At 54.0% G+C, this 27,698-nt stretch overlaps 1 protein-coding gene across 3 annotated transcripts in view; it reads left to right on the forward strand.

Moving 5' to 3' along the window:
• The window catches only part of LMNA (lamin A/C), a 117,003-nt gene that overhangs the window by 47,239 nt on the left and 42,066 nt on the right, over positions 1-27,698 (forward strand). Inside the window, exons 1-2 of one of the 3 annotated variants that reach the window (XM_075907262.2) lie at positions 3,510-3,612; positions 9,928-10,290. In XM_075907262.2, the coding sequence (XP_075763377.1) occupies positions 9,941-10,290 (350 nt within the window). In that variant the 5' untranslated portion in view covers positions 3,510-3,612; positions 9,928-9,940. Of the gene's footprint in view, positions 1-3,509; positions 3,613-9,832; positions 10,291-27,698 lie in introns of those variants that run through there. The other 2 variants (XM_075907263.2, XM_014568950.4) reach the window with 2 other exon arrangements.

A 27,698-nucleotide genomic window follows, 5' to 3' on the forward strand; every position in this document is an offset into this window, starting at 1 on the left:
AGTGCAAATAATAAATAATACTCATGTTTTCCAGTTTGCAACGCCCCTCCCCTCCCATAGAGTCTCCCCTAATCACAGGCCTCCAGGAGCTGGGTCCTTAAGGGACATGCCAATGACACGGGGCTGGTGACCACAAGTGTTGTATTTTTTTCGAATTATAATAAGCCCTCCCGCTAACCTAGCACGTTTCATCCAAAGCTCTCAAAGCACTTTACAGAGAGAGTCGGAGTCATCGCCTTCGTTTTACTGACGGGGAAACTGAGGCACCGAGCGGTGCTGTGATTTGCTGACGATCACCCCGCAGGATGGTGGCAACACTAGCAACAGAATCCAGTTTTCTTGAGTCCTAGCACTAGGCTGTATGGCTTCTTAGGGGGAAGTCAAATACAAGCTGGCGTTTATGAGTCCCTGGTCACGTGGCTTGGGGGACGGCCTCCCCTCTACCCCCACCGCCTCGCAATGCTGCACGCATACAGATGTGCAGGTGTGAGCCAGCTGTAAACATCTGCCACGGGGAGTAGCACAGTCCCACTCCAGCTTCGCTCTCTGGGGAGCTTGGCATCAACTGGGAGATGGCTGTACCTACAGGCAGCCTGCTTCTACCCTTCCCAACCTGTAGCCCCAAAAGCACCCTCTGTCGGGCACACCCACAGATCCCCCTGCCTGGGGGGTGAAGAACTTGCAACTGGGGGCAAGTTACACGAGTCGCCTGGACCCTGGCGGCCGTGGGAGAAGCGGATCAGCGTTCCCTGTAAGCTGAGCACTTGGGCAGCCACCCAGAAGTGATTCCAGTGCCGCCCAGCTGATTAGCAGAGCACCCACAGCTGGCAATGGGTGTTTCTACTGGTGGTGCACATCTACCATGCCTTGGAGCACACAACAAAATTTATTCCACACATGGATGGAAAAAATTAGCGTGAACATTGACTGGGATCCTTTCCCACTGCAGAGACACCCTCCCCCACTAGCACCCCTGAAGCCCAGGCAGTGATGCAGTGAGGTCCCCCAACCTCACATCGCAGCAATTTCAGCAGACACTGATGGTGCAGCTGCAGTATAATCATGGGGTGTGACAGCACCTCGAGGTAGCTGTGAGCTAGCTGGCGAGGATACTGCTAGCCATGCAACTGCAGCCTTGTGGCCTGTCCGAGCCCCACTGAAGCCCTGGGTTGTTCCTCCACTGGCAAGTCCCCTCCACTGGAGCCAGGGCTGGTGCCGGTAAATCCACACCTGCTGCAGTCACACCGGTGTCTTTGTGTAGACAAGAGCTAGGTATTGGCCTTCCTGGGTAGGGAGAGGTGGCTGCTCCTTGGAAATCCAGGCCCAGTGTTATTCATTTAGCTCCCATCCCTAAAAGGCGCCTCTGTCTGGCGCTGGGAGGGAGGGATATGACTGGCCAGAGCACCCAGGCATCTTCCTGTTACAACTGCCCTGTGCTATGGGACAGCTTCCTGGGGCTGACATGAGGAAGGGGGATGCCTGTTTTCCAAAGGGCCTAGATGGGAGAGCAAAGGCAACACCTGAGAGACCCTGGGTAGCTAAGGGGCAGAGGGGACGCCTTGGAGGTCGGATGAGAATCCCCAAACTTATCTCACTTATGGACTTATGGCCAGGCCTGCCCCCTTACCCATTAGGGGTTCATGCACCTCCGGGCTACACAGGGGTCTTCCTGGGGGTGCATCGACTCATCTAGATGTTGGCCTAGATTTACCACAGGCTGCATAAAAAGCATTAGCCAAGTCTGTACAAACTAGTTACATACAGCGATTTGTTTATGCTGCTGTATAGACTAGACACCGAAAGGGAAGTACAATATTTATATCCCAATTCAAATTCAGAGTAAAACCGAGAAAGCCAGCAATTCGTCAGTAATAGCGTGGCGGTGTCGCTTCTGGGGGTGTCTGATTTGGTAAGCCAGTCGTTTTTAAGTGAGGTGAAACCTGGGGATACGCCAGACAAATCCGACTCCTGAAGGGGAAAAGGTTGGGAGCCGCTGCTTTAGGGTATGTCTACACAATACAAATTGGACCTCCCTGAGCTGGCACTCTGGGGACCTGACCGGTCCCAGATGAGGGATTTTGCTGGACCAGGGGAGGTCATTTCTGGCCCTCCTGCCACGGGCCCCTCTAGCCCTGGCCTGGCTGCTGGCCAGAGCCTGCCATTGGCCCTGCTGGCCCCAGTGGGCTTCCTGGCCCCACTGGAGTATGCCAGGAAGCCCAGCTGAAGTGTGCTGGGCTTCTGGCCTGCTGAGCAGGCCTGCTGGGATACACCAAGCTCCCAGCCCCTCTGGCAGCTTGTTGCCAGCAGCCCACTGCCCTGTCAGCCCTCCACTGGGACTCTCTGGCCCTGGAACCTTTGCCAGACGAGAGACAGAATCCCGGTTTAGAGAGCTTCAACCTGTATCTCAGGGTAGGCTTCTTGGAGTGTGCTGACAGCCACGTGCTACGGCACTAAACAGAGCTGGGTGGCTGTGGCAGCACCCACTTTGGCCCCGTCTAGCCATCCAGCTCACACCCACCCTATTCCCTGGCTCCGGGCCTGACTGCCTCGTCCAAACCTCCACCAGTGCCACACCACTATTGTCCTGTTGGGAGGTTCACACAGGCTGCAGTGTAGACGTACCACCAGAACAGCCAGTCTCCTCCACTGAGCCAGGCTGCTGCCTTCAACTCCCACCCCAGCACCCTTTAAGTCACTGTGCGAGTCACAGAAGGCAGCTTTTCTAGCCCGTCTTTTGTGCCTCCCTCTGAGAGGCAATTGCTCACCTGCCAGGCTCTTTTATCAGCCGCCTCCAGATTGCAAACCACCTCTCTCGGTGACAGGCACCCTGTGGCCCAAGGCCCACATGCGGCCCACTGGAGTTCCACGTGTGGCCCGCGATATGCTTTGTGGACCAGTACCCAGGGCTGCCAGGTTCTGCTGCTTTCTATGCATGTAGCTTTTTGCCTATTGTTATTATGGAAAGAGGCCGCATTGGTGACCACAGCCTTGCAGCCCACTGAGACGGCTCCCTCCCGAGCCCCTCTCGAGACTGGCCACTCGCGACCCACTCGCTAGCCTGGGCGGCCCATCGCGGGTCCATGTGGCATCAGGGCCAGAGAATCAGCAGGCAGAGCCCCCCCAACACTCATGAGGCTGGCGTGGCACCCAGGAGAGGTCTGTCTTGCTTGTGTCACACTATTTACACTTTTGCAGAGAGCGAAGTCTCCTGATGGGGAAGCCAGTTCCATAAAGGCTGCTTCCCAGCTCCCAGTGTGTCTTGGCCATCTGTTTTGGGGGGGACTGGGAGGGCTGCCTGCTTCATGCTTCCAGCTTTTTCTCTGCCCCCAGGAGCGCTGGGATTTGAAACACAACAGCGGCCCCGCTCTGGCACCTGGCTCCCAGGCGAGCCAGGGGAAAGCGGAGTGTGGGAGAAATACAGGGGGGGGGGGGGGGGCGGGCAGGGGGAAACAGAGGTAGAGTGACAACCCAACCAACCAATGAGAGGCGAGAAGGAATCGTGGCGTCATCGGCACTCATTGATGCCAGAGAGCGCAAGGGGCTGGGCGCAGGAGTGGAGGAGTTTAACCCCTTCGGCGCCGGCAGTGCTGCGCAGCTGCTGCGGATAAAGGGGTGAGCCAGGCGCGGTGGGGCAAGGAGGCAGGCAGTGGGGGGAGCGCTGGGTGGGGTAAGTATCGCTCAGCGGTGGCCTGGGGGGGGGAGCTCTGCCTCTGCAGACGAGAGAAGCTGTGACCAAAGGCTCCCTCCTCCCCCACGGCTGCAGGGGGGCCCTGCCCCACGCCAAGCCCCCACCGCGGGAAGGGGGACAGGCCCGCTCCTTTCTGCCCCCCCCCCACAAGCCAGCCCCTCCCTGCCTCCCACAGCTCCTCTGCCCAGCTTGGGGCAGCGCTGCTGCTGTGTGGAGCCCCCTCCCCATCTTCCCCTAGGGCTTCACACGCCCCACGCCCTGTCACACCCTTGCTGGCCATGGCCCTCTGGGCTGCAGCAGTGTCCAGGGACCCCAGTTGCAAACCCAGGACCTCAGGGTGCTAGGTGCTGTACAGAACAAAATAGTCCATGGCCCCCAATCCCACCTGTGTAACACTGAGCTTCCTTTGCTTCCCCCTGACCCCAGCTAACCTCCTGCCACCCCTGCGCTTCCGTGTTTAGTGGAGGAGGGGTGGCTCCATGCTTCCCAGATGCCTGAATCTGAGAGGGGCTTTGTTCAACCTGGGGGCAGGGGTGTGATGTAGAAGAGGTCGCTCCCTGACTCTTTATGGGGGCGTCCAGGGGCAGGAACTTGGGAGATGCCTGTTCCAGTTCTGGATCAGAGCAGCGCAATGTTCCGTCTAATCTTGTCCATCCAAGTGCAGAATAAATTTTGTTATGGGCACTGAGGCATCTGTGACTGTGCACCACCAGTAGAAACCCAAACCTAGCTGCTAATCAGCTGGGCGGCATTGGACTCCCTCCTGCGTGGCTGCAGAAGGGCACAACTCACAGGCCCCACTGGAGCTGCGGTCTTGCAGGCTCCTCGTTTGCCTTTCATTCCATGCTGGTAGTAGCCTGGTGTCTCCCCTCCCTCTGGGGCAAGGCAAAGCCCCACCTGGCTAACTCTGGTGCATTCCCCCACCCCCTTTGCTCTTCTGCAGTATCCCTGGGCAAGGCTTGCACTGAGCTGCCTACACAGCTGTGAATAGATCTGACCTAGCTAAACCCACCTCCTCTGTGGCAGACCCAGTCCAGAGGTGCTGAAACAACGTGCAGAATAGGGGTGCTGAGAGCTGTTGAGCTGTGTATAATGGAAACCACTTCAGCCCTCCCTCCCCCCAGTTCCAGCACCTATCACCAGGGGGATTACTGGAAGCAGCTGGATAGAACCGATTTAGCAACAAACCTGCCTGTCTGCACTGGTGCATGCTGGGGCAGTGCCTGCTTGGCTTGATCATGGACAGTGCAGGAGGGCTTCAGTAAACCTGCCCTTTTTTCATGTGGAGGCCTTTCTAAGTGGTTAGAGCCATAGCCTGGGTGTCTGTCAAGGGGTCCTGTCTTCTATTCCTGGCTACAGAACAGGGTCTGGTCTAGTAGCTAGAGCTGGGGACTATTCCCAGCTCTGCCACTGATTCATTGTGTGAGCTTAAGCAAGTCTCTGCACCTCCCTGACTTAAAAAGTACACTGGCCTGGGAGCTGGGCATGCCCTGATGCCCTTGGGCAGAGGTGGTGGGGCAATCCTTTCTAGAGGTAGGAGCTAGCTGGGTAGTTATGCCTGAGTCTGATCCTGCAGCCAGTGGGAGAGGAAAGGGGGGCGGGGCGGGATGGGAATCCTGTTGTCCTCCATCAGGTAACCATTGTAATGCGCTGTGAGAGCTGGGAGAGAGGAATGATGGGCCAGTGGTCCAGGCACTAGCCTGGGACTCAAGAAACTGCAGCTCAATTCCCTGCTATGCCTTAGTGTCCCTGTGTGATGGGGGATTTAGTTTCTCTGTGCCTCAGTTTCCCCATTTTTGTACACTGGGGATATAAGCACTACCCTGCTGCACAGAGTGAGAATAAATATGTGGCAGATGGGGAGGCACTGGCAGTGATGTGGACCTGATAGTATAATTTATTACTTGTCCTGGGGTGGCACATGGGAGCCCCGCTCGAGCTCCAGGCTGCTAGGGGCTGTCTAGACACAGCCCATAAAGAGAACAACCTCATCTGGCTGCTAGCCAGATCCCGGTTAAAAGAAGTGTTATCAACAAGTGCTTCTCAATCCTGCCAGGCTACTGTACCCCTTTCAGGAGTCTGCTTTGCCTTGCCTCCCATCAGGTTTCCCCTCACTTAAAAAGTACTTGCTTACAGAATCGGATATCAGAATACACAATTGGCACCCCACGCAATCCTTTGCAAATTGCCAAACTGCTGACTTTCTCATTTTTACCATGCATTGTGTTGCTAAAAGTCAGACAGGGTAAATACTGTTTGTTGCCCACCAAAAGCTTTCAACCCCTCGCACCAAGAGCAGCATTTTGCTTTGTGGGCAGAAGAGGTGTTGACACGAGTCCTAAGGTACTAAATATTACTATCAGCTTCATCGAGCATGGATACACTGAAAATTTTTCCTCTTTTTTTTTTTTTCCTTTTTCCTCCTCTTCCTGCCCCACATTCCCCCCTCTCCCGTGCTATTTATTTGAAAACTGGACCCCCTTAAACAGCATTCATCTGAAGTGGGTTGTGCCCAGGAAAGCTCATGATACCATCCACATGTTTTGTTCGTCTTTAAGGTGCTACAAGACTTAATTCGTTGGGTTTTTTTTAAGTTTTTACCCTAGCACTTGTCAGGGCAAAGTGGGTTTTTTTTGTCACGGGGTGGGTGGGAGGTTTAAGCAGCTGTGAACGACAAAAGTTGTCGCACAATTGCCAGTGTAGACCAAGCCAGATCTTGCACTTACATTCCAGTGTAAACAAATCACTGTTTGTATGAAATTTAGTTTGTGCTGGTTTTTACGAGGCCTGTTATGAAATTAGGCAGATCTCTAGATCAGTTGATGTACCCCCGGACAAGCTCTGTGCCCCCCTACAGCTACACATGGTAGATACCCCTCTGCAACAGTGGTTATTACACTCATAAGCTGATGAGCAAAGACTTCCAATAAGCTGGGGGGCTGACTGGGGAGAGGGGGAATCAATGAAGAACGTTGGGCACCCGCTTCCTGTGCTAGAAAGGTTTGGACAACGCTGTGTCTGTGTCGCCTTTGGCCTAACAGTGCCCTGGCCTCCTCGGAGTTGCTGCTGCATAAATAAAGCTAAGGAACACTGGCCTGGGAGCTGGGCAGTTTCCTGATGCCCTTGGGCAGGGGTAGGGGGGGGCAGTCCTTTCTAGGGGTAGGAGGTGGCTGGGTAGTTATGTCCGATTCTGCTCCTGCGGCCAGTGGGAGAGGAAAGGGGGGAGGTCCCATTGTCCCTAGTGACAAACCACACCCCCCCTGCCGCCAGCTCTCAGCCGCATGCGCACACAGCTGTTTGCTCTGTCAGGACATTGGGCTGTCCTTGGCAGGCAGGCTCAGGGCTCAGCTGAGTGTCAGCAGGCTGAGGCCATGCAGTGTGTTGCTGGCCTGCTGTTTCCGTCCCGCGGAGCCGGATGGGATTGGGATCCAGAAGCCATCACATAAGCACTGTCTGCTGCAAGCAGCTTGGGCCATATCTGAATGGCAGCAGGAGATGGGGAGGAAAATGTCCTCTCTCTCTCCCCTCTCCCCACCATCATCTGGAGCAAACATGCTGGCCCGCCACCTGGCCGGGATGTATATAGAGACCGCAATCAGATCCACTCTCAGCCCACGCTTTGCCAGGCTCAACAGCCAAACTCTCATAGTGTCCTCTTGTAAGACTGATTTTCTGTTCCCTGGAGTAGCGAGGCGTGTGTGTACCCCTGTGGGTACGCAGAAGTCTTCCGGGGGTACAACTACACAAGTTGGTATTTGCCTAGCTTTACAGCAGGCTGTCTAAAGAGCACGTGCGAAGTCAGTACAAACTAAAATTCCATGCATGTTTATGCCGTTCTGTATATTCAACACTAAAATGTTAAGTCTCAGAGGGGTCGCTGGACCAGATGCATCAGATGAAGTAGGTTTTACCTGCGGAAACTTATGCCCAAATAAATGTTAGTCTTTAAGGTGCCACAGGACACTTTGATGTTTTTACTAAGATGTAAGTATAATTATAGTCCAGTGTATTTATTGTGTAAGGTAAAAATGGGAAAGAGCCATTTTTCAATAACTGGGCACTGTGACTGCATATTTCAATGTCTGATTTGGTATTTCTATGTCTGATTTTTAAGTGAGGTGACACTGGGGGCTATGCAACACAAACCAGACTCCTGGAAGGGGCACAGTGGTCTGGAAAGGTTATCACAGAACACGAGAACTGGAAGGGGCCTTGAGAGGTCGTCGAGTCCAGTCCCCTACCCTTATGGCAGGTCCAAGCACTGTCATCCCTGATAGATGTCTGTCTAACCTGCTCTTAAATATCTCCAGTGATGGAGATTTCACAGCTACCCTAGGCAATTTATTCCAGTGTTTAACCATCCTGACAGGAAGTTTTTCCTAATGTCCAACCTAAACCTCCCTTGCTGCAGTATAAGCCCATTGCTTCTTGTCCTATCCTCCGAGGCCAAGGAGAACAATTTCTCTTCCCTCCTCCTTGTAACGCCCTTTTAGCTACTTGATAGATTGAGTGTCTCTGCCCTGGAGCATGCTCACTTCACGTCTTTGTGGCTGCTCCTTTTGAATTTGGTCCCGAGTCCCTTCTGTTCTTACCACTAGACTACACTCCTCACCTGGATCCGAGCCCCCTGCTCGAATGAGTGGCTTCAGATCCTGCAGCTGCAAAGCTGTAGCCCTGATGATATTACCTGTGCCGATGGGAGCGCTTCTCCTGCCCGGATACTTAATCCACCCTTCTGAGGGAGGAATTCCCCCTTGATCTACAGCTCATCCCCCAGCAATGAAGCTACATCAACCTAATTTCCTAGTGTAGACATGGCCTACTAGGCCACACTCCCACCTAGCACTTGGAGGAGAATGCAGGAGTCCTGAATCCATGAAGCTGCCGAGGCTGGGCAGGAGAACCCTTGAGTCTTGATGTGCGTTACCCACTGGGCCATGTGCTGCTTATTCCAACGTGGATTAAAAGCTACTTACATTCATGTGTTTTGTTAATTTGGATAAACTTTCCTGGGCCTCTCACTGTAGGCAAGGCCTTCTTCTGGAATAAAAATACCCTCCCGGGTAGCCAGTCTGGTCAGTTACCCTAATCTGAACTCCCAGGCTGTGTCTAGACTGGCAAGTTTTTCCGCAAAATCATCTGCTTTTGCGGAAAAACTTGCCAGCTGTCTACACTGGCCGCTTGAATTTCCGCAAGAACACCAACGATCTCATGTAAGATTGTCAGTGTTCTTGCGGTAATACTGTGCTGCTCCCGTTCGGGCAAAAGCCCTCTTGCGCAAATCATTTGTGCAAGAGGGCCAGTGTAGACAGCACAGTGCTGTTTTGCGCAAAAAAGCCCCGATGGCTAAAATGGCGATCGGAGCTTTTTTGTGCAAAAGTGCGTCTAGATTGGCATAGATGCTTTTCCACAAAAAGTGCTTTTGTGGAAAAGCGTCCGTGCCAATCTAGACGCTCTTTTCCAAAAATGCTTTTAACGGAAAACGTTTCCGTTAAAAGCATTTCTGGAAAATCATGCCAGTGTAGACGTAGCCCCAGTGGGAATACTCTTATTCTGGAGGCAGTGTGTTGTAGGGGATAGATCACTGCCCTGGGACTAGAGGGAGGTCTGGCTTTGCCGCTGCATGACCCTGCAAGTCATTTCCCAGCTGACTGCCTTGGTTTTCCCATCTGTAAAATGGAGATCGTGCTCCTGATCTCCTTCGTTAAGGGCTTTGAGATCTACTGATAAAAAGGGGCTCTGGAAGAGCTGGGACGAGAGTGGCACTTCGCAGTTCAATTTAAATCCCTCCCAAAGCAGCATACATTAAAATGCAAAATTGCTCAGGGTCCACAATATCCATATGGGGATGATGCTGCTATCTTCAGCTGTCAGAGGTGCTGGGAGTGGGGGAGGGGCTGCAGCACTCCCTGCTTTGAAGGGGTTTCCATTATCCAGGGTTTACAATTTGGCTCAGTGGCTCCCAGCAACCCCTCCCCCGCTAGCTGTTGAAATTTACATCTGAGCATATCTTTCCCATGTGAACAAGCCCTTATTTTAAAAGCAGCCTCTGCTCCTTTAATCAAGGGAGGGGGAGGCGGTCCTATTTTGCGTGGCCCCGCCCACTTCCCCGTCTCCTACTTTCCAAGGATATTTGAGCTGAGGTCCGTGACTCAGACTGTCAGTACCCGCGAGGCAGACACGGGGAGGGCAGCTCCAGAGATCTGAGTCCCTGGCCCGTGCTTCTGTCTCTCTGCCAGGCTGTGAACCGCGATGGAAACCCCGTCTCAGAAGAGGACCACCCGGAGCGGTGCGGGTGGCACCCCGCTCTCTCCAACCCGCATCACCCGCCTGCAGGAGAAGGAGGATCTGCAGGAGCTCAACGACCGGCTGGCCGTCTACATCGACCGGGTGCGCTCCTTGGAGTCGGAGAATGCCGGGCTCCGGCTGCGCATCACCGAGTCCGAGGAGGTGGTGAGCCGCGAGGTGTCCGGCATCAAGTCGGCCTACGAATCGGAGCTGGCGGATGCCCGCAAGACCTTGGATTCGGTGGCCAAGGAGAGGGCGCGACTGCAGCTGGAGCTGAGCAAAGTGCGGGAGGAGTTCAAGGAGCTGAAGGCACGGTAAGCACCCTGCGTAGTGCCCACAAAGCTGCAGCCATGTTAAGCCCTGGGGTAGCTGGTAGTGGAAGAATTCCCCCCTCTCCCCCCACTTCCAAGGATGGGGCAGTCCCTAGAAGCTGGAGTGGGAACAGCCGGGGCTGGCAGTCTTGGGATAGAAGCCACAAATATCCCGAGGCCATGGGCCAAGCGAATAGCGTGTTGTAATAGGCTTGGCAAATGGTGAGGGACGTGAAGAGGGGGAAAACCCGATCCGGAGGAGGAAGGGAAATATCTGTGCCCTGGCTGGGGTGTTACAGAGGCAGTGGGTGTAAGGGGGGCGTGATTCTTGGCTTCCCCTATCTCCTGGCAATACACTGCTACATGGACGGCGCAGGGTGCTTGGGAGCCGGCGCTGTCCTTGTGGGGGGGGGGGGGAACTGTCTCCGCAGCTGTCGGCTAGTGCGTAGAGCTCCTGGTGAAAGTGCCTTTAGTAACGTGATGTCGAATCAGCAAGGGATCTGATCCAAATTCCCAGGCTTCAGAGGGAGCGGAGCCGGGTGCAGGATCTCAACTCTGCGTCTGGCCTCCAGTTCTCTAATAGGCTGGATCCAATGTCCCATGTCCAGACGCCCCCGAATTTGCATCTCGAGACCTACCTCTGCAGACTGTCTCTGAGGCTGTCCAGTAAGCCAGGCGACAGCTGATCTAGCTGGCCCCGGCTCCCCTGTCTGCAGATTTTGCTTGCCTGGCACATTCGCCCACCTCCAGCTTTGCCAGCCAGTTAAAAACCTGCTTTGTGTGAGCGGAGGTGTCCCCAGTGCAGACAGCATGGGGGGTTTCCTGTGCGTTGTCCTACCAGGTGCCGTGCGGGAAGATCTTTGGGAAGGGGCTGGAGCACAGATCCACAGCTCTGTCGAGCCTCTTTCTGTTCCCCTGCGTCTCATTGGAATCTAGTCGGAGCCTGCGCAGCCAAACAGGATTCAGAGGCTGGGTTTGGGGGGAGCTCTTGGCACAGACTCTCCTTCCCATTGCTACACTCTGGGGTGTGATTGGGGGGGGGCAGTTCTGTCTGTTTGGTAGCTTCAAATTCTCTCCCCCTTCATGTACTGTGTTTTATTTTCCCCTGCTGCTATCAGATTTGCCTAGTCCCGCTGTCCCCTCTTTCCCCACACACGCACCTCCCTGCCATGCTCACGTTGGCACCGGGGAGCTTGGTTAGCACACGTGGTGGCAGTCTGCCCATCCCATGCTTTGCACCTGGCACCCAACCAGGCAGGATTCCCCAGGGACTTGGGTTTTCCTATTCTGTGGCTCCTCAGCCCATATGGCAGGGGTGCTATGTTTTTCCCCCCACGCGTGGTGGTGAGGGTCAGAGAGATCCGAGGGGCTCCTGTACTTGGAAAGCTTCAGAGCTCTGCTGCTTTGCCCAGCGGTTCTGGTCCAAAAGTGGTGGACACCCATTGACTTTGGATCAGGACAATACCCTGTAGGGATGCAACTCTGGTTTCTGCTGAGACCCGATTCCTGCTAAGCACCAGGAGATGCTCCCATAGGGTGGAAGTCTGCTGCCTCCATCCCACTCTCGCCCACAATCGGTTCTGAGCAGGATTTGAACCCAGGTTTGCCGGATGGCAAACACAGCCCGTCTTCCATTCCTGCGCTAGAGCTGCCGCGTCCTACCTCCCTGGCATTGCGTGTTTGTTTTCCCCCAAAAGGGACGTCCTGCCATAAATAACGAACCCGCCCGGAAAAAAAGAAGAACATTTCATAGAGATCTTTAAAAGCTGCCCAGGATTTTATATTTAGTGTCCTCTCTCCAGCCGTGAATCTGTCTGTAGATAGCTCCGTGGTCATCTCTGCACTAGAACTGCTGCTAAGTCTACATTTAGATCCTAGGGGCTCATTGCTATTTGGAGAGGATTTGGAACGTGGCTTTCTCTGGGCTGATTGTCTGGGTCTGTTCTCTCTTGGCAATGTGGGCATGTTGTAACGGGGGAAGTTTTTGGAGAGTGTAGGGAGGACAAGATTTTACTCCTACATCAGGGGCCATGTCATGTAGGGGGGTTTTGCAGCCTTACATTTTAAAACAATCTCCTTGATCTTGTTCGTAAGCCATCCATTACAAGAGCAGCCAGCTCCTGCTGCTGCGTGGCTGTTGCATAGCTGCCCTGCTCCTCTCCAGAGGTGGCTGCATTGCAGGGATCCCTCTATCATCTGTGTGATCTATGGCTTACTGGAATGGAATGTGCAGTCTTGCAAACTGGGTGATCTTGCCCGTCTCTGACACAACAGCCCCGCCTGGGAAAAGCTCCCTTCCCCGAGGGGTTTCCCAAATCACAGCTCCTGTCCTGAGCCTTGTCATTAACAGTGACTCTGGGTGACTCAGGCCATTTATCTTGAAATCTCTGCCCCTGCCTTGCCTTGTGCTTGGAGAGGTGGTGGTTACCAAGAGAGACCAAAGGGTTGTGATGTCTCAAACTGAGACCCCGTGACTCAGCAGCGAGAGTGAAGAGAGTTTATTATTTCCCCGGCTGTCAATATTGAATTATTCATTTGCTTTTCGGAGAGTGACTCTACTGGTAACCGCGAGCGTGCATTCTGGGAAGAGCCAACCAGTGTCGGGGTAGGTGTGCGTGGAGGAGTTGTGTTGGGTTTCAGGAAACTTTCTGATCTGAAAAGCCCGTGTTAGGGACTTTCCCCCTTGTAATGAGCAGGCTGGGTTGCATTCTGCTCTGATTGCTTCCTCGGGGCTCGCAAGTTGCGCAGAGTTAGGCACAAGCCACATTCATCAGAACGTAACTCAGCTTTGGGGGGCATTCCAGTAGAAATAGCTGTCCGTGCCTCGCTCTCAAAGCACTTTCGACACGCGCTCCCTGCAAGGTAGGAGCCACTAGACTCGCTTTACGCAGGCGCACAGACCCTGGCACGGCGCTGACGTGGTCTGGTTCGAGGGCCTTCCCCGCGCTGGGAATGGAGTCCTGACTCTCACCAGCTGGTTCTAGCCACAGGCATTGTCCAGCGTTGGAAGGAGCCTTTTGTGGCTGGAGTTCTGGATTGGGCAGTCAAGGTTGCTGGTCCCTGCTGGGGCGCTGTGACCTATGGAGCACAGCCCATCCCCTCTTTGTTGCTCAGTTTCCCCCTTGCAAAAGGTGAGGAGGCAGTAATGTTTACCCAGATCCTATAGGGGCTGTGAGCAGGGCAGTGGAGTCGGGCCCCTCTTCCAGTCACTTATCCCATTGCTAAAGGGCTGGGGCTGGGGGTCAGGACCCATTGGCTGTGAAATGCTCCAAGGGAAGCTGCTGTAGGAACCCGCCTCACCCAGACCACGTGCACTTTCGGTTTTGCATCTAGCGCCTAGGCAGGAACGTTTCCTTCGTATCTTCCCCCACCAGGATCCCCGACCTCCTGCGCGTGCCTTATCTGGGCCGAGCAGCCGCTGTTCTATTGCACAGGCTGGTCCGATGTCATTGCTGCCGTGCGGCAGATGCTAAGAGCAAACCAAGTGTCTACACTTTCAGGCTACTGGGTGACAGCCCCCGGCGTTCCTTGAACCTGAACTCTGCTGGCCAAGTCATTCGTGTGCCTGGGTCCACCCTGCAGGGCATGGGAGGAGAAGGGAAGCGATGCTGCTACTCCTAGCGCTTGGCTCTGTTTCTGGAAACGCTGGCTTGGTGATATTTTGGGGCTGAGGACGCTGGTGCCCTCAACAGAGATGCCCTCCCCCTGCCGTCGCTAGAGCTCTGCCTCCTTCCAGGGGTGGTGTTGCTAGTTCTTGCTGGTTTCATTAACACTGGTGAATGGGCCATGCTGACCCAGGCCAGGGGCTGAATGCTAACTTAGTGCTGCTCTCTAGCTCCCTTCCTCAAGCGTGGTGGCTTGGCAACGGTTCACTGAGCCTCCCGGCAACTTTGTGCAGAAGTTATTGGACCCATTTTAGAGATGGGAAAACTGAGGCAGAATGCAACTCTGTGATTTGTCCAAGTGCACAGTGCCTGGTTGGAACAGAACCTGTAAGTTCTGACTCCCCCATTCATCCCTCTGCCCTGGCACCGATCATTATATCACACTCCCCTCCCCGAGATGGGGAACTGGGCCCAGGAGTACTCCAAGTCCTCTGCTGTAACTGGTAGGCAACACGGAAGGCATTCCAGATGCTTATTTGCTGAATCAGCCCAGTGCAGGCTGTGAGAGTATAAAACCAGGTCTACCCTAAGAAGTTAAGTCAACCCAGCTACATTAAAATGAGGTGTGAAAAGCCACACCCCCAATTGACAAAGTTAGGCAAACCTTATCCCCAGTGTAGTCCGGGCTAGGTCACCAGGAGTTTCGGGAAGATGAAATGACTAGGGAGAAGGAAGAACCCCGCCCGTAGGTTGAGTGTCTCCCGGTGCTCGCCAATGTGCCACTGCCCTGCCTGTCTAGGCCCTAGGGTATGGTGTCTCCTTAGCCCGTTCTGCCCTGGGGACGTCGCTCTCACGTCAGCACGTTCCATATGGTCCAGTCCCCGTGCCCTGACTTAGTGGCTTGTCACTTGGCTTCCAGCAACACCCAGCCCTGACTACACTCCCCGCCCCCCCTTGGGCAGAGTGCCCAGGCGATCTCCGTGCCAGGTCGGGCTCGCCCAGCGTGACTGACGGTGTCAGACGGGCACGAGGCTCCTTCTGCGTGGGGTCGGCTACCAGAGCTGATCCCCGGTGGTGGGCAGCAGCCTAACGCCGCCCTTGCAGAAGAAGGCGCCTCTTGTGCACCTGCTTGGCTGGGCGGGCGGCAGGGAGGTGAAAGGTGGTGAAACAAGAGACCAAGTGCAGTGCGGCCTAGGTTATGATTAACTAGCCTGCTCAGGGCTCAGCTCGCTTTGCCACGGCCTGCTTCCTCCCAGGCAGCTGCGCCAGCAGGAGCCCTCCAGGGGACCAGGCAAGGGCATCTTGTTCCCGACTCGCTCAGGTCTGAGCAGGGCTGGGTGGCGGGACGGTAAAGACGTCCGGGCCCAGAGGGGCTGTTCCGAGTGGCCGGGGCTGCCCCTGCTCGAGCAGCACGGTGGGGTATGGAGAGCATAAGGCACAGGTCTCTGCTCCCAGCCCTTCCCATGTGTGCAGAGCCGGCTCTGGGGAGGGGCGAGCCGCACGTGTCCCTACCAGCCGGGTATGCCCCGCCCTAGCAGCCAGCATTTTTCCAGCGGGCCAGTCGCACACCAGAGCATTCCCTGGCAGCTTGTGATTGGCTGGCGGCGTGGTAGCCCGCGGGCGTTCTCGTTGGGCACGAGGGCGTGGCAATGCCGGGACGGCCCTGGGTCTGACTCACATCTGCAGGCGGCAGCCAACGCCCTTCTCCTCCTGCTTCACAAGGCCTGGGACTCAAAGGGGAAGCCGGGCCTTGCCTCCGAGACACAGCCATGCTGGAGGGATTGCAGCCCCAAACACACACCCGCCTGGTGCCCTTCAGATCCCCCCTCCCCTCTCCCGGTGCTACGTCATAGCCGTTTCCCTGCACCGTGGTCCCTGCCCCTTTTCCCCAGCCCCGCTCTTTCGGCTCGCCCGGGCCTCCACAGGATAGCTGCCTCTGCACTGGTGCATCTTGGGGAAACCGGGGCAGCTCTCCCAGCCTGCCTTGGCTGCCGGTGGAGAGGGTTGTGGGTCTGTGGTTTGCCAGATCAAGCGAGCGGCTGTGGGCTGCCCTCCCACATGGAGCCGGGGTAGGAGCAGGCTGAGGGAGGTTGGTGGTCCCCGTGCGAAGCTCCGAATGGCAGCATCTTTGGGACTCATGAAAGGCAAGCCAACCCGGCTCCTCTAGGAGGTGACTGACAGCCGCCTGGGACACATCACTGGGGGAATAGGTTTGGAAAACCTGGCCACGGCGGAGCCTGTCCTCTCCGTGGTTTTCGGCTTTTCCACCAGCACGTCTCAGCCCGGCCTGCCTGCTCCTTCCTCTCCCCCTTTCCCAGAGCGGTGCGGGGTTCTGGGGAGGGGGAGCCAAAGTCTGCATGGGCCATTGCTGAAAGGCGGGAGAAGGGCTGGGCGGGAACCCTGCCTTGGGTTTACTTTGCAGAGGTGCCTTAGCTATAAATGTTGCTCCCGGTTTTGTTCTCCCTTCCCTGCCACCCACCCCCCCAAAGCCACACGGGAGGCAAGGTGGCGCATGCTGGGTATAGCTCTCTTCCCTGCCTTAATTGGATCCAGCTGCTGGGTTTAAACCCCCTTTGGCGTGGCCCTCTCAGCACCCCTGGTCTGCCAGTAGCAGACCCCAGCTGGGTGGCCCGGAGTCTCCCTCGGGAGCTAGCCACTCATGCTGTGCACCCCTGGCTGCCTTGTGTTGGGCAGAGATGGTCTGGCTGTCTCCGGGACCCCCATGGGAATGGATCTAGACACGTGGCTCTAGGAGGCATTTTCCTCTGCTGAGTGGGGGGCTGTGTGGCCAGAGGAATGGGCTGGTCCGCTCACTCTTGTGCAGGTGAATTAGCCCCTTGAAAACAAACAAAAGGAAGTTTTTCTTCATGCAGCGCACCGTCAACCTGTGGAACTCCTTGCCAGAGGAGGCTGTTAAGGCTGGGACTTGAACAGGGTTCAAGAAAGAGCTAGATACATTCATGGAGGTTAGGTCTATCAATGTCTATTAACCAGGATGGGTAGGAATGGTGCCCCTTGCCTCTGTTTGTCAGGGGCTGGGAATGGATGACGGTGGAGGGATCACTTGATGGTTCCCTGTTCTGTTCACTCCCTTTGGGGCACCTGGCATTGGCCACTGTCAGCAGACAGGACACTAGGCTAGATGGACTTTTGGTCTCACCCAGTGTGGCCATTCTGATTTTCTTATGGTTCCCCGAAATCTGAAGCCCCTGAACTGTTCATCCCACGCATCTGGCCTAATAGTGAGCTAGTTCAAATCCCCCCCCAGCGGGGGTGGTTTGCTAAGAGCCCGATGGGAGATGAGGGAAGATAGAGGGTTTGGGGTTTTTCTCCCCCTCCTGTTCCTTTTGAAAAACAGGAACCAGACCCTGCTGGTTAGAAGATTGTCTGAGCGATTGCTTCCTGAATTACAGCCCTTAACCTGATTAAGCCAGTAGCTCAGGATCTCCGTATCGATTTTTCTCTCCCTCTCCGGCCCAGTCCTCCTCCTCCTCCTTGATGAAGAATAGTCTCTCGGCCTTAGAAAGCTGCATGGACTGGAGCAACCAAGCAGCTGCCCCTCCCTGGCTGCGAGTAAACACCCAGAACCGATCTCCCCCTCCCTGCCAGACCTGAGCTGCAGCACTTCAAGTTGGTTACTGGTGGGTCTTTGCCTGCTGGGGATTTATTGGGAGACTTTCAAAAGAGAAAGCAGTTGAAGAAGGGGGCTGGGTTGCCACTGCTGGAGAAGGGGCAGCTGCTAATTTTCACGGAACATGCTGGCAACCATGGGGCAAGCTGGCCCACTTCTTGTGTGGCTTACCGGGACCGCCTGCCATCATGGAGGTGAGGAGTTCAGTCTCCAGTGCTCTGACCTCTCCGCCAAGTGATATTGGTTTGTGCCAGGAAATGCTTTTGCTTTTTGAGTGCCATGGACACTGGCTCTGTCCACTAGGAAATCCACGGAGCCCCTACCAGACTCATTCCACACAGTGGGTCCCCAGAGCTCCCTCCGGTGTTTGATCCCCACTACGCTCATTTGGACTCGAGCAGGCAAACTAGAGAGTCCAGGCCCTGCAGCACATGGCCAACGCCCCGGGCTGGCCAGTTCCTTGGAACTTCCACTTTGACTTGTATAGAGAAAATTACGTGGCGTGTGTGTGCTGGGGAGGGGGAGGGTGTTTAATCTGAGGACTCTTTTTCTTTGTCTAATCTAGGGATGTGAATGCTTCACCAGTTCACCAGCAGCCCCCCACCCACTCCAGTGGAAGCAGTTAACCTTTTAAACAGAACGTTTAATTGGTGAGCTGATTAAACAGGATTTTACATCCCTAGTTTAAACAGCCAGTCTCAGCCTTGATCCTAGATTCACTTCCTAGTTCTGGAAGGGGAGCGTAATCCAGTGGGTAAAGCAAGGCACAAGCAGTAAGGACTCCTCGGTTCTGGTCCCCTGCTCTGGGAAGGGAGTGGGATCCAATGGTTAGAGCAGGGGAGCATGAAAGTCAGGACTCCTGGGTTCTGATCCCAGTTTGCTACTGACGTTGTGTGACCTTGTGCAAGTCCTAGTGCTGCTTCCTGCCTCAGTTTCCCCATCTGGGGATATGAGACTTAAAGTTCCCAGAGTGCTTTGAGAGCCTGGTGTATAGAAGCTAAAAAAATCCCCATTCTTGGAAATGATTTTGCCTCTTCCATTCATCCTGCCAAAGCTGGGCCAGCCCCTTTCGGAAATGCTCCCCCATGATAATGATGATGTGGTTTCGCTGGAACGTTGCGCGTGGGGAGAAAAATTTGATCTTTATGGAACATTCCTCCCCCAACCCCTCCCCCCACCCGCTTTATAAAAGAGGAAAAACCGTTTTTCTTAGGGGAAGATCTGCCCTTTTGGGGACGAACAAAGAGCAGATTGTACAGTTAGGCAGGACTTCAAAGCGCGGCTGTGGAGGAATCACAAGAGCGGCCTGCTACCAGTACAGTACATTGGGCGGGGGAACTTGCTAATTTCATTGCCACCGGGCCTGATTCTCATTCCTACGTGGTCCCCTTTTCACTCCTCTGGCAGCTGTAGAGCGGGTGTCAATGCGAATCGAGCCCAGGGTGTGAGTTACAAGCCCCATTCAGTCACTGACCCTCCAGCCTGGGCTCTACAAATGGGAATTGGCCAGGCTGGGTATGAACGAAGGTCCATGGAGTACAGGATCCCATATCTGACGGGTTTAGCGGCGCCTGCTGCTCCTAAGGAAGGTGCAAAAAACCCGGCAGGGAGGGGGTAACCCACAGGCTACTTGTTGTGCAGATAAGGCCAAATCCAGCTTTTCGTTCTTACGGCAGCAGCCCTGACTCATCTCAGCTGGCACTGTTGGTGCTGTGTACCGAATGAAGACGCCGGCTTGCTCCCCCAAAGCTTCCAGATGCATGGGGACTATAGTTCCCCTGTCTCAGACAAATCTGACCCACACCCAGACAGGGAGATGGGATGCAAAGTTAGGAGAGAGGCTCCTTTTTCATGCAGCCTGTGAGCTCTTCGGCACAGGGACATATTTTGTTCTGTTTGTGCAGGCACCTAGCGCCATCGGGGTCTGTGTGCCGCCACCACGAAATAACAGGGTAACCTTTTCAAAAGCACAGAAACCACATTGACCTGTAATAGAACTTAGGTTCCTAAGTCACTTAGCGCCATTGTAGTCAGAAAATCACCGTAGGATAATGAGGGAGTGAATGAGAAGGTGGTGGGAGCAGGCGGGCGAGGTTGCATGTGGTCCAGGGGTGAGGTTTGAATTCCCACTGTGGGTCTCTTAAAGAGCCATCAGCAGCCAAGAGGCGAGTCTGGGGAAGCAAAGCTACCTTGGCTTGATTCTAAACTGGGTGTGGCAGAGATGTGGCTCCTGGATTGGAGGAGAGTCGAGAGGCTTCCTAGATATTTGCAACTGGACAAGACTTTGAATTCTATTATACCAGAGTCGAGAGGTCCTAAATGAGAGCCAGGCCCCATTGCGCTAGGTGCTGTACATAGACACAGTCAGAGTGAATGGACAAAAGCGTTCATGATGCGACGAAAAGGGGGAAACTGAGGCACGGAGAGAGTAATTTGGCCACCATTGCCAAGTAGGTCACAGGGGGCGTGTCTACACTGCACCCTTAGCTCGAAATAAGCAACGCAATTTGAGCTATGCAAATTGCGTTGCTTATTTGAGTGCATTTTGAAATAGCTTTAGTCATTTTGGTGCCAAATTTCGAAATAAACCGCTAATCGGAAATGTCCCTTAATCCTTGTGGAAGGAGGTTTACGGGGACACCGGAATAGCCCGCCCTTTATTTTGAAAGCTGTTTCGAAATAATGGGCGTGCTGTCAAGACTTGGAATAGCTGTGTTGGGATCCCGGAAGTATCCTGAAATAGCACCGCAGTGTAGACGCTATAATGCAGCCCTGGGAATGGAAGCTAGTCTCAGTCCCCCTGGCCCTACCCGCTGGGCTATGCCCCCATACTGATTGGACAGGGTTCTAGCAATGCATTCCCTTCTGCCGAGCTTGCTCCCGTCACTCGCACTTCCTGCTCCTCGTTGCCTGGCCGGGATCTTGTGTCCCTGAAATACCCGGCACTACGACAGGCGCTTTAAAAGACTCTATACATAGCCCCTGTCAATCTGACCCTAGCCTCGTCACTAACCAGGGAGTGGGGACTGATTGTCCACCTGTCCTTGTGTTCTCTCCCTCCCCAGCACGCGCTCAATAGCCCCAGTGTGAGGCTAAACAACTGGTGGGCAGACAACTGCGGTGGGGGCAGGGAAGGGGAACCGGGAGGCAGGGGGGTTAAAGAGGATCCAGTGACGAAGCGGGCAATCTGTCTCCGTTTCACATCCACAGTTGTAGTGGAATGCAGCAGCCTCTCTCCAAGTAAGGCCGGGTAGCTGGGCTCAGAAGAGCAGTGTGTGATGATCTCAGGATCAGGGCTCCGTTCACCACTGCCCTGGTACGTGCACACTCATACGCACCAGTGCTGATTTAGTACCACTTTGCACTGGTGTGAGGGAGAGCACCAGGACAGCAGGGCAGTGGAGAGTCAGGCCGCATGGCGTTGTCCTGCAGGCCCTAACGACTCTCCGTAGCAGGCTCAAAACATAGCTACAGGTTTGCATTTATTAGAACAGGGACACACACAGATCCTGGGAAAATACCTCACTGGAGTTGGGAGCCGTCGTAGCGTGGCTGTGTACCACTCCATGTGGCATTGAACTGAACTAAACACATGCCATGCCAAACTGCACTGCGATCTTGGAATTGTCTGTGGTTGTAACACACTTCTGCCCCATTGAACACTGCAAGAGCAACTGTTCTGAAGGTATCTGTGTGGATATCTGTGTTGCTAATGCTCTCCCGCATGGTACGTTCTGTAGTAATGCTGTTTGGTGGTAGGTTGTAAAATAACTGCCTGGCTGGCAGAACAGCTATTGGAGAGCACTTGTTAGCCACCCTTTTCCTAGGGAGGATGATCTTGTGGTTAAGCACCAACCTGGGATTTGGAGACCTGCCTTCAATTTCCTGCTCTGCTACAGACTCACTTGGTGACCTTAGTCAAGCCACTTAATTACTCCATGCCTCAGTTTCCCCAGATGTAAACTGATAGATGATTCGGACCTTTGTAAAGTGCTTTGAGACTTACTGATGAAAAGCACCATAGCAGAGCTATGGATTATTATTTATTTGCCTTGACTAGGTAGACTGTTTGAGGCAGGGATGGTCTCTTACCGTGTGTATGCACAGTACCTAGAACAATGGGGGTCTTGATTGAAATTGGAGCCTGTAGCCATTGCTGTTATACCAACAGAACTGTCCTTGGAACAGTGTTGCTAACACCGTTCCGTCTATAGAGGGAACAGACTCTTATCTATGGTGAAGAGGGCCGTTGGTTTTTGTTTAAAAATTGTCAGCACCATTAGCATATCAGCTGGAGCAAAGTCCTCTGGGGAACCAGAGGTGCAAGAGATTAAACACTCCCACCTGGAGATCAACATAGGCAGGTGTCAGATTGGAGCTGTTGCACTTTGCCCTGTTGTATTACCTGATTCTAGGTGTTCCTGCTTTATTTTGCAAGAGCATAAAGTGTAGTAACAGCCCGCATGAGGTGGTGGAGTTTGTAGCAGAGAATAGCTGGAAAGTATGACCTCTAAAGGCTCAGAAACTGGAAGGTTAAAAACCCAGTTACGCACATTTAAAACTCAGCCTTCATGATTTGTAGGCCAATTTAGTGGGGTTTTTGATCCCTTATGGTGGCAGTAGTGAACTTTCATTGTAAGCTCTGTCCCTCTCCAGCCCTCCTGGTACATGTCCCACATTCGATTCCTTAAGATCATCACCCGAAAGCAGCAATCCCCATTCAGGCTCTGCTCACAAAATCTCCTTCCTCCCCCCGGTGTTTTGTCTTGGCTTCCTACAAGGGAAGGAAACCCCTGGGAATGAACAGCGCGGGGGCTGATGCCAGACTCTGTGACAGCAGCCACAAAAGAGACTTGGGAAGCCCTTTGCTCATTAAGGGGTGTGGAGCGGAGTGCTCCTCTCCCCCCATCCTGCTTTGAACGTGCTGAATGCATTGATCTTAGTCGCTGCCAACCCTCAGAAGAACCATCCTGGATTGGGCCAGCTTGTGATGCTGTAGGCACAAGACAGTAACAATTCTCCCTCACCCTCCTGTATGACATGGTGCCTGGAGACTTCAGTTGAGCTGGGTGCTCCACTGCTAAAGCTTACGATTGAGACGCGACAAAGGGTGGCAGGGGAAACTGAGGCACGGGGGGAGGGGCGCGGATGACTTGCTCAAGGTCCCTCTGAGTTTGTCTCTGCAGCAGTAGCTCTGCATTGACTCGTTTACCCACACAAGCCTGAATTCATCCAGCGCGAGGGAGAATCGCAGCCAAGACGCAGCAGTGATCAAACCCGGAGGCATGGCCAGCTTGCCAGCCTGTGGCCAGACCAGCACTTCATTACTCTTGTGACTCGTGCTGGCAGGAGTCAGGCTGGTTCCCGCCGGCTGGCTCTTGCACGCCGATTGCTGGGTAGACAACCCGCACATCTGGGGCCAAGCAAGGAACTGACCCGGGACTCCCAGTCCCGGTGTGTGCCCACTGGGCTGTGCAAAATGGAGTGGCCCCAGGAGCTAGTGGGAAAGGTGAGAGGAACCTAGGAAAGTCTGTGCTCTGGGGTGGTAAAAGCAGCATGGAGGGTGATTCATGTTCAGCTGCCTGTGAGCAGAAGCTATCTAGGGTGTGGCTGCTATCTAGGCCGGGCCCAGCAGGTAGTGATCAATGGCTCGATGTCAGGATGGCGGTCGGTTTCTAGCAGAGTGCCCCAAGGTTCGGTTCTAGGACCGGTTTTGTTCAATATCTTTATTAATGATCTGGATGAGGGGATGGATTGCACCCTCAGCAAGTTTGCGGATGACACTAAGCTGGGGGGAGAGGTAGATATGCTTAAGGGCAGAGATAGGGCACAGAATGACTTAGACAAATTGGAGGATTGGGCCACAAGAAATCTGATGAGGTTCAACAAAGACAAGTGTAGAGTCCTGCACTTGGGACGGAAGAATCCCAAGCATTGTTACAAGCTGGGGACCAACCGGTTAAGTAGTAGTTCTGCAGAAAAGGACCTGGGGGTTACAGTGGATGAGAAGCTAGATATGAGTCAGCAGTGTGCCCTTGTAGCCAAGAAGGCTAATGGCATATTAGGTTGCATTAAGAGGAGCATTGCCAGCAGATCCAGAGATGTCATCATTCCCCTTTATTCGGCTTTGGTGAGGCCGCATCTGGAGTATTGTATCCAGTTCTGGGCCCCCCACTACAAAAAGGATGTGGATGCATTGGAGAGGGTCCAGCGGAGGGCAACCAAAATGATTAGGGAGCTGGAGCATATGAATTATGAGGAGAGGCTGAGGGACTTGGGTCTGTTTAGTCTGCAGAAGCGAAGAGTGAGGGGGGATTTGATAGCAGCCTTCAACTTCCTGAAGGGAGGTTCCAAAGAGGCTGGAGAGAGGCTGTTCTCAGTAGTGACAGATGGCAGAACAAGGAGCAATGGTCTCAAGTTGTGGTGGGAGAGGTCCAGGTTGGATATTAGGAAAAACTATTTCACTAGGAGGATGGTGAAGCACTGGAATGGGTTACCTAGGGAAGTAGTGGAGTCTCCATCCCTAGAGGTGTTTAAGTCTCGGCTTGACAAAGCCCTGGCCGGGTTGATTTAGTTGGAATTGGTCCTGCCTAGAACAGGGGGCTGGACTTGATGACCTTCTGAGGTCTCTTCCAGTTCTATGATTCTATGCTGCAGGAGAGAGGCATAAAATCTGAATGAGAAAGTGGTTCCCCCAGCCCCTTCCCGCACACACTGTTGTTTCCTTCCTTAAATATTGCAGGAGCCAACACAATGCGCCTCAGTGAAAACATGATCTAACTAGCGGGCCACTCACAGGAGCGTCTCTCTGGCAATCCAAGCCGCTCTGGCTACCGGCTGCTCGGATGCTGGGTTTTGATTTCAACGGTTTGTGCCCCTGCAGCTGCCCCTCTGATGGAGGGGGTTTGCCAGGGCACGAATCTGGCTGCACCAGGGTGAACAGGCAGCGCAGCATAAACCAGAGCCCAGGGCGTGGCTCGCTGGAGAGCCTGCAAAGGGCTGTCGGAATGTTGTGGCCAGCTGTGAGCGAGCTGTTCCGGCGTAGGAGGCAGAATTGCCAGTCTAAGGTCATTGTGTTTTGAGCTAGTAAAGCAACCTGCTCCGTCGCTCGTGGGGGGTTAGGAGCCCTCAGCCAGCCAAAATTGCCCCGTTGGGCTGAGTCCCTCTCCTCTCTTATGTCACAGCAGCCAAGCACTTTGCCTTCCCCCAGTGCAGCCCAGCTTGCTTTGTCCTTTCTGGCAGGAGGAGGCTCTGAATTCCAGAGCCCCGCCCTGCCCTGCCCTGCCCTGGGGGGCTACTCCCACGCTGGACACACAGTATAGGCAGCCCAGTGAGGGCAGTTGGATTCCGGGCTGCAGGGCGTGAGAGGATAATTCAGTGAATCAGAATTTCCCCTTCTGGTCCCCCTGCTCCCAGGCTGGAATTCAGGACTCCTGGAGGAGGGGGAGGGAGTCAGATGTTGCTGGGGGTTCTAGTCCCAGCTCTGCTGGTAGTTTTCTGTGAGCCTGAGAGAGGCTAGGCCTGAACATCTAATGTTATGTAGCAGGCTTGGGAACACGTGGAGGCTGATTTTCAGCAGAACCGTGGTGCTAGAAATTGGGCCCGGGTTCCCCAAAGTGAGAGGGGATGCTTCTGTAAATGGAGACGGCTAAGACTTGATGCCTCTGTTTTCCCATCTGTGAAATGGGAACACTGGTTCCCCTTCCCCCACCTTTATGGCAATTGGCGAAGGTGTATAGGTCCTCAAACTCACTTTCCTCTGTTGGACATTGGCGCTGCTTATTGCCGGCTTTGGTCGTGAAGAGAATCAGAAACCTTAAGGAACTTGTTTGAAGTCAACCTCGAGCCATTAACGTCGCTCCGAGGGCTGGCTCCTGCCCGCTGTACTTAGAACATTACCCAAGCTCTGCCAAGAGATGCCTGGAAAGGCAGGGTTGGCTGCCGCTGGAATGGGGCAAAAAATAATCACAAGAGAAATCCGTGGTGCTGTCATGTCTCCCCTGGGTTAGCCCCGCCTCCAGCAGACATGTCCGAGAATTCGATTGTTCTGCGCTGCACGAGTCACGGTAGCCCAGCCTGGCCGCGTTCCCTGTGCTTTCGGTTCTCTCCCGCCAATCTTTGCCCCATTCGTAAAGCAAGGTGCTGTTCATAGTCCTCCAACGGCTCTAGGTGACTGCACCCGGAGTGCACAAAGGTCGCTGCAGCGCTGTTGACTAGTCTGTTCCTGTAAGTACAGCAGAGCCAAGTGCTGCGCAAACAGCCCCAATCGCGCCTCCTTGTGGCCTGCGCCCCACCAAAGAGCCGCGTAATGAAGGCCGGAGCGCGTTGGGAGCACCTGCCGTTTTCTGTAGGTGCAGAGGGCAGAGCCGGTTTGACCCCAGCACAGTCCATGGAACGAAGGATGGGCTGATGGGTGGGACTCAGGACACTGAAGTTCTCCCCTGGCTCTGCAAGACCCCCTGTAAAACCAAATCCCCCTTGCCTGTGAAATGGAATAACCCTTCTCTGTCACCCCCAGGGAGATAGGGAAGATAAGACACCATCATGACACCTAGCTCTTTTCAGCACTTTAAGAGCAATCCCCCTTGTTTAGGAAAGGGGAAACTGAGACGCCAGGAGGGGCTGTGACTTGCCAGAACTCAGATCTCCTGAGTCCCAAAGCCCCAGCTCTCTATCCATTAGGTCACACTACCTCCGTGGACCATTATGCCTGGTGAGATGCCTGCATTGTTGAGGGCTGTGTAAGTACCTAGCCAAAAATTAATTCTTTCTCTCCCCTCCTCCTCTTTTTCATTCCCTCTTTTTTCCCCCCTGCCTTTGCTTGCTTCTGGATGTACCGGCCTCATTTCTGCAGCAGCCCTTACTGTCCGCCCCACAATGCCATGTTTATAGACACAACAGCCGCGGAGAGCTCGCTTTTAAAGGGGAATGACTCATCCACAGACTATCCCGAAATGGGCAAACAAGCAGGCTTCTCCCTCTTCTGCTGGCACTGGCTTCTGTCGGGCCTTTCTTCCCCTGCTGCTGCTGCTCCGTCTCATGCAAAACAAATGCCTCCGCCTTGTGTAAATGCAAATAATTCTCCTGCATTTATCTGCCTCTTTCCCTGCCAGCCAAAATATAAAACCCCTTTTGTTCCAGCAAGGCCGGTTGTGGCTTCTCTTTAAACACACTCCAACCCTGCTCCCCCCAAACCGATATTACCGACTGGAAGTTTGCCTTTGAAGATCTATGCGGAAGGGGGAGGGAGGAGAGTTTGTCTTTTATTGCAGCTTGATGATGAGCTAGAAGTGGGGTTCCTACATCTAGCCAGGAGCTGCCTCTCCCCATTTCCCAGGCTGATCGTTGCCATCCTTTGAAGCCTTTCTGGCGAGTGTCCCCAGTTCAGAACTCCTCCCTCATGGTAGAATTTCAGGTCTTGTCCACTCTGCTCCCAGATGACCCCTGGAGACCCAGAGGAGCTCTGGTTATAGAACCAGTGTCCTGGATCCTGTCTAAAGGTGAGTTGCTTCATGGACGAATTAACTTCGGCTGCGTCAGAGGGGTGGCTGAGTTAGTCTGTAACTGGAAAAACTTAAAAAAACAATGAATAGTCTTGCAGCACCTTGGGGTGTGTCCACACAGGAGGGCTTAACTTGAAATAAGCTACCTAAATTGAGCTACATCAATGGTGTCGCTTATTTCCAAATTGGGAGCGTCTACACAGCACTTATTTGGAAATAGAGCACTCTTCCTCCGACTTCCCCTACTCCTCGTACAATGAGGGTTACAGGACTCTGAGTAAGAAGTCCTCCACCTTGACAGTATTTCGACAGTATTTTGAAATAACTTAGTTTGCATCTACACAGCAGGTGGTTATTTTGAAATAACGTTGCTGTGTAGACGTACCCTTGCAGTGGTCCCCAACGTGGTGCCTGTGGGTGCCATGGTGCCCGCCAGGGCATTTATGTGCGCCCACCAAGTGACCAGGGCTGGCCCAAAGCATTCATGCAAAAGATTGGGGACCACTGCCTTAGAGACTAACAAAACAGTTCGTTGTGCCCACGAAAGCTCATGATACCATCTACTTGTTTTGTTAGTTTCCAAGGTGCTGCAACACTATTTGTTGTTTTTTATCTTTGGTGGTGCACATCTGCATATGTCTTGGTGCACACAACAAAATTTATTCTCTGTGG

Source organism: Pelodiscus sinensis, chromosome 22 (genome assembly GCF_052426305.1).
Source record: "Pelodiscus sinensis isolate ZL-2025 chromosome 22, ASM5242630v1, whole genome shotgun sequence".
NCBI lineage: Eukaryota > Metazoa > Chordata > Testudines > Trionychidae > Pelodiscus > Pelodiscus sinensis.